We start from the raw sequence: 6,458 nt of genomic DNA on the forward strand, positions 1-6,458 counted from the left end.
CTTTTATTTTCTTCCTTATGCAATCAAGTGACACATGCCAGCCTTCTTGTGAATTAAATTCCCAGTATACAAAATGTGCCTCAATGTCAAAGGCCTCATACATGATTAAAACGATTGCACAATCTCACACAGATTTTGTGCATGGTCAGGGATTTCACCATCTCAGGATGCTTATGGCACATCTGATATTGGCACTTATTAAAACCTCCATGAAAAACAGTATGCCTTCCATTTCATAAACATATATATCTTTGTGTAAATTTTAGGATAAAGGTCACTAGACTTGTACATTTATCATCTCATAAAATACTGAACATATATTTAAGCTTTACTAAGTTTTTCCTCTACATTCATTGTATCATTTGAAGCTTCTGGCTGACAGTTAAATTCCTATGTAAGTACATAAGTAACCTTGTATCACTACTACTGACATTTTTTACTGATAGTTCTCCAGCAGGAGGTAATATAAATGGCTTTAACACATGGTGACATAAATATAATATGACATATTTCAGGAATCTAAGAAGGAATTTGTTGCAGAAGAAAGCATACTAACAGAATAGTTAATAGATAACAGACAATAAAATCTAAGATAAATTTACTATTGCAGAGTTAGGACTGGAATACCACAAGATCACTTCAGTTACCATGAATTATTCAGAAATGTTTTATAACTCTTGTCCCTCAGAATAAAAGGATTTTCTTGTTCTGCCTTAAGTATGTTTTAGCTTACTTTCTTAAATCCAACTAGGTAAGAATAATTCCTCTATCTAAAGGCATACCAGAATGTACCAATGCAAATAAACTTTATGGAGGCTTTTTTTTTTTTTTTTTACAAAGGAAGAAAAAAACCAATAAGCTGCCTCCAAAAATAGATATTTTGTATTAACATGTACCATCATTATTTGCACACAACAATTTACAGTATCAACAACTGTATTAAAAAGTAACAATTATTTAATTCCACTTGACCTGTGTTTTCAGCTGCTCTCTCAAGAAGTACAGACATATAGCAAATGAGACAACAAAATCAGGATTTGTTTCATCCATAACTCCTGTGTAAGGACTAGCATGGCATGTCCTTTGCTTCTGCACAGTCCTGCTAAAGTACCTGGAATTTCAAGACCTCATACATAAATGCATACCAAACAGCACAAATATCTTACTTCTGGCTTGTTTGTTTTTACTCAGCCACTGACTGAAAATAACTCTAACTATACACACATATAAATAAGCTTTGTGCAGCTGAAGCAATCAAGAGTACCCAATGACTGTCCTTTAATTTCATGTATGTATTATTAGTTACCTGGACAGTTCTTGTACTGCAGCTGTTCCCATCTCCCTTAGCAACATTTGTGCCTGCACAATCTTTTATTTTTATGTAATTAATTTCTCTAACAAGGGGGGAGAAATAATCATACAAATGAAAGGGGAAACTGTCAATATACAATGTGCTGATACATCCGTTAGGCAAATAAGATAGAAAATTTATTTCCTTAAGTTCTCTCCAGAGGCCTTAGCTAGCATTTGTTTTAGTCAGAAGTTTATTATATTGACAGTATTCCATCAAAGGAAAATTCCAGTGCAGTATAGAAATTATTTTAGCCGGTATGTCAAAATTGCCATGGGCTATTGTCAGATAGGTGCAAACACAGAGACAGGCATTCTATATGATGGCCTTGGCAGAGAATGGACTCTTCTTGCACCTCACAGAACAGCACAGTTTGTGTCTTGGGAGCCTGGCTGGCCTGCTCTGCAGCATCAGCAACCAGAGGAAAAAGTAAGTCTCTGCTTCCCACACACTGAGATGCGTAAGGAATTTTAAATGAACGGTGTTTTGCTGTAGGCTTGTAAAGACCACACAAAAGCTTTACCTGAGCACTGCTGACTTGCTCCCACAGCAATGGCTTTTTTTGCAGCTGAGGATTTAAGACTATTGGGAAAGACAGGTTAAGAATGTACAACCACTGAAGAAGCCACGCTCTTGACAGAGTTGTAAGTGATGAGGAAAAGCATCAGCTCCTCGATTTTAAACATTTGTGGGATTAAAACCATCAGAATATACTCAATTTACTCTTTTTTTTTGTTATTTATAAACAAAATATATGCTGTGACAATCTGTGAATTACTACACTGGATTCCTTTCAGAACCCTAGAAAATCTGAAATATTTGTATTGCAAACAAGAATGTATAGTTCTTTTGCCATTTCTGGCATAAAAATGGGCCCCAGTTGAGAAGGACAATTAAAACAGAAGACCCAACTGACATAGACAGCCCTTTTGTTCACTGAAGAGAAGTACTGAAAATAATCAACAGCTCTAAGAACTGCCCTGAGAATTCCTATCAACCAAATATTCACTCAGCATATCATCTTCTTGTATTAGCCTAATATGAGATTTGAGTCTTGTTTTAACAGCATCTGTAAAATGATGGTGAATTGTGGAAAGAAGTGGCTATAACATGATCAATTCTGGATGGGTTGGGGCATATGAAAAAGTATTGACACCTACCCTATAATTTCTCCTCATCTCCATGTCACATCCATTTTTACGGGCCACCAATCACTAGAACAACAGTCCTTAGGACAATAGCAGTTGCAGTTAAAGAATCATAGAATCAACTGGGGTGGAAAAGACCTCCAAGATCATCATGTCCAACCCTACCATGGTTACAAGACCATGGCACTAAGTGCCACATCCAGTCTCATTTTAAAATCCTGCAGGGACAGTGAATCCACCACCTCCCTGGGCAGCACATTCCAATGCCTGATTAAAGGATATAGATGCTGGAACCTCAGGTAAGAGGTAGCTGTTCCACCTATGGCATGCCTCTTACAAATTTTCAGATTGTTACTCCTAATTCTGAGCAGGAAGTAGAGCTGTGACAGCAAACATCTACCCACGCGCTGTGGCCAGCCCTGCAGGGCCTGCTCCTCCCAGTCCAATCTGAGAAGAAAGGCATCAGGCTGATAACCTCAGACCTGCTCCAAAGTGGGGTACCAACCCATTGCAGGGTTCTCTGTCAAGAAGCACTTCTCCTTCTGCCCTTAAGCATATAGGCATGCTACTCTTTTGCAACAACAAAAGATGTTTTAAAATTCAAAAGTGCTCTATTGCTCTGAAAAAGAACAGGAGAAAAACAGAAGCAGCATAACTAGTTCGGTGGATTTGTTTGGTTTTTTTGTGAAATTCTAGCTATTACAAAAAGTAAGGTGCTTTTCACTCTCAACCAATGTAAGTCTTAAAGTTTTTCTACCTAACAACAAAGGTTAATACCAATGATGAGTACCAGAAACAGATTGCAACTCTCCATGACAAATTCCAAAAGAGTACTTACTCTAGAGAAGCTGTTTTTATAAATATATTATTGCAAAATTACTTCATATTGTGGAATCCTTCATGAGACTTGAGCCTAATACTTGCTGAGAAAAAGTGTTAAAATAGCTGGGTGCCTTTGACAGGTAACCGAACTTATGTTGAAAGAAATACCATTTTCATTTCACTGACATGAAAATAATTGTTCACCTATCACTGCCACAACAATTTGGTTCAATGCATAGATTCACATTTATACATCAGACCCACATGAATGTAGGGATGTAGGCTTGGCTCATGAAAAAGCACTGTGCTAACATATGTTTAAGGCTTAGTGACATGCTGAAATACTGTTTTGACAAGGTTTTTTTTCAAAGCCCAGTCCTCTGTTTTTTAACCTCCCCTTCCATCTGAAAAGAAAGCTGGGATTTTGTGTATTAATTTTCTGAGGAGAAGCAATGTGTAACACTAAGCTCAGAAATCTCAGCTCTGGCACATGATAAAGGAGAAGAAAGTATAGGAGGAATAAATGAATAATAAAGAGGAAAATTTGGCGACCATTGTAAGTTAAGTACTAAATTATGTAGTCAGGGATTAAATCCTGGCCCTTCTGCAATCAAAAGCACAATACTTGCTACATCACACATGAATGTCACTGCCAATACTGTGACCAACAGATTAATTCCCGGATGCTTTTGCAGAAAACAACATAGCTCCACTTGAGAGTATTATTCTATACACATAGCATCCTTCAAAGAAAAGGTATTCATATAAGTAGAAATCTTTAAGACTGTTTAGAGGGACTAAAAATCATTGAAGTATCTTTACTGTTCGAGTTCTCCATGACTGCTGATTAGTAGTCATGATTAGTAAAGGTAAGCAATTATTTCTTTCTACATAAATATATGATCCTCTACTTTTTACAGAGTATCTGACCTGTACAATTACCATTCCAGGCCTGTATGAAATTTATGTCCCATGAGAGTTACTTCAGTAGAAAGGAGAGCTTAGATCATCACCAAAACATGTAACAGAGATAAGGAGAAGGTATGAAAGGCACTTGTGTTCATAGTGCAGTGTCGAATATTCAGAACTTCTCTCAGGCAGTTCTAAAGTTCTTCATACCTGGTGATTACCAGTGATTTTAGATGACACTTCAAACAATGTCTTCAAATTTCTGCTTGCCAAAGGATACTTTTTTTGGTTTTAAATATAAATATTAATCTCCATGATGTCAGTTCTGAAATGATGAAGATGGATTAGCAGCTTGTCCAAAATATCAGTCAGGCCTTGTAGTAAACACTTTCAAGAGGCACAATGTTGGCAGAAAGCTTTTGAAATTTCGGTCTGCAAGTAAAATGTCAAAGTTTTCAAAGATTTGTGTGCTGGCAGAGTTAACATTCACTTGTCCTTTCGTGTGGAAGAAATTGATCCCTTTCATTTGCATTTTCAGGTTCATCCACTTCTTCCACAGGGTTCTTTTCTTGCAACCCACTATTTTCTGAACAACAATCATCATCTCCACTATTACGATGACCTTCAACACTGTGTCTGATGCCATAAACAAAATAAATGAGGAAGCCTTCCAAAAGGGAAAAAAAAGTTCATAGTGTTTTCAGGCAAGTAATGCATTAAAAAGCAGTTATTCCTCTCTGGCTGAAGATACTTTTCAAAACAATTTTCTTCTTCAGCTATCTGAATCGGAGCTCATGCTTAAAGTCTTCCCTGTTTCTTTGGGAAATTCTGGTACAACATTTTTGCATAATTAAATGCTCTAATAGGTCATGGAAACTACTATCCCTAATTTTTGCCTAGATGCAATTAATACAATTTTCTAGATCTAAAAGGATAATAACTGATATACTGAAAAGAAACCTGTTACAAACAGGCTACAAGCAGGTTTCTACACAATTTTGGCTATATTTATTAGGAAAAAAAATTTGTGACTTATGGGAATTAGTCCTATAACTTGGATCTTTCCTGCCTCCTCAAAATTGTATTTCCAATTTTGACTGCATATAAATACTTCTTGTGAAGCACGCAATAGTTTTAATCAGAAATTTTATTAAATCACAGAATTTTATTAAATCACAGCCTTTTAAACAAATATTTAAAGGAAAAGAATGTTCTAAGATGGGATTCATGAGTCCTAGTGCAAGAAGTGACTGAAAGGGACAGAAGTACTTACCAAGTGCCATCCAAAAGCTAAATCTGATCCATGTTTCTCCACTTAGTTGTACCATTAAGTAAATATTTACCAGTATACTGAGTGATGGCAAGAATGGCAATAGTGGAACCTAAAAGGAATTATTTCATATGTTTGTATTAAATATTTTTTTGCATGTCACACTTCAGTTATATAAGGCAAACCTGAGGTAACACATGTAATCACTAAAAAAGAATTGTGTTTTTATTTGTAATATAGTGAAATTTTCTTTTTCACTGAGTTTAACCACCAGTTTCTACATATCAAACTTTTAAAATACATGATGTTTAATATATATTCTCTAATGCTGTGTAGAAAAATGTTCCAGTCTCTGCTGAACATTTACTAATGAATTCCTGTATTTATGGCTGAAAATTATATGTTTATATATATCCCTTCTTTCTGAAAGAAGATTCCTTGACCTTCATCACTAAACTTCATTATTTCCATTAAATAACTGATCTTAGAACATAAGTGAAGGCTCAAAATGACAGGATTTCAGTTCGGGGTGGTACAAACTGTACTGTGGTCCACAGGCCCACAGACAACACAGACAAGTGATTGTACACTCAACAGTTTCTGAATTGTTTTCCAGTTTCTAAGTGCTTAAATTGAGGTCTGAAGTTACTTGGCCCTCAGCGCTGTGCCCTTTGAGGAACACCTAGATGACCAGTGCTGTCAGATCCATTAATTGTAATGGCAGCTGTTCAGACCAACATTGGTGATACAGCCACTTTGTGCAGCTGTGCTCCTATGCATGTCACACATTCAATCTGTGGGCAGCAAAGCCCTTCGTGTAGCCCTGAGGAGAGCTGGGCTGGACTGCATACGCCAGTGATTCAGCCATGACATCCACAACTGTTACCTTCACCAAAAACCTGCAATAGTGGTAGTACAGTAATGAAAATCTGCCTGAAAAAGGACCATCTCTCTTTCC

At 36.6% G+C, this 6,458-nt stretch overlaps 1 protein-coding gene across 1 annotated transcript in view; it reads right to left on the minus strand.

The window, feature by feature from the left end:
- Positions 1 to 4,709: 4,709 nt before the first annotated feature.
- SLC7A2 (solute carrier family 7 (cationic amino acid transporter, y+ system), member 2) overlaps positions 4,710 to 6,458 on the minus strand; it is a 24,746-nt gene continuing 22,997 nt past the window's right edge. Inside the window, exons 11-12 of the mRNA XM_009079600.1 lie at positions 5,504 to 5,612; positions 4,710 to 4,897 (exon numbers count right to left, since the gene is read on the minus strand). Of these exons, the coding sequence (XP_009077848.1) occupies positions 4,710 to 4,897; positions 5,504 to 5,612 (297 nt within the window). The remainder of the gene's footprint in view (positions 4,898 to 5,503; positions 5,613 to 6,458) is intronic.

This window comes from Acanthisitta chloris, unplaced genomic scaffold (genome assembly GCF_000695815.1).
Source record: "Acanthisitta chloris isolate BGI_N310 unplaced genomic scaffold, ASM69581v1 scaffold1058, whole genome shotgun sequence".
NCBI lineage: Eukaryota > Metazoa > Chordata > Aves > Passeriformes > Acanthisittidae > Acanthisitta > Acanthisitta chloris.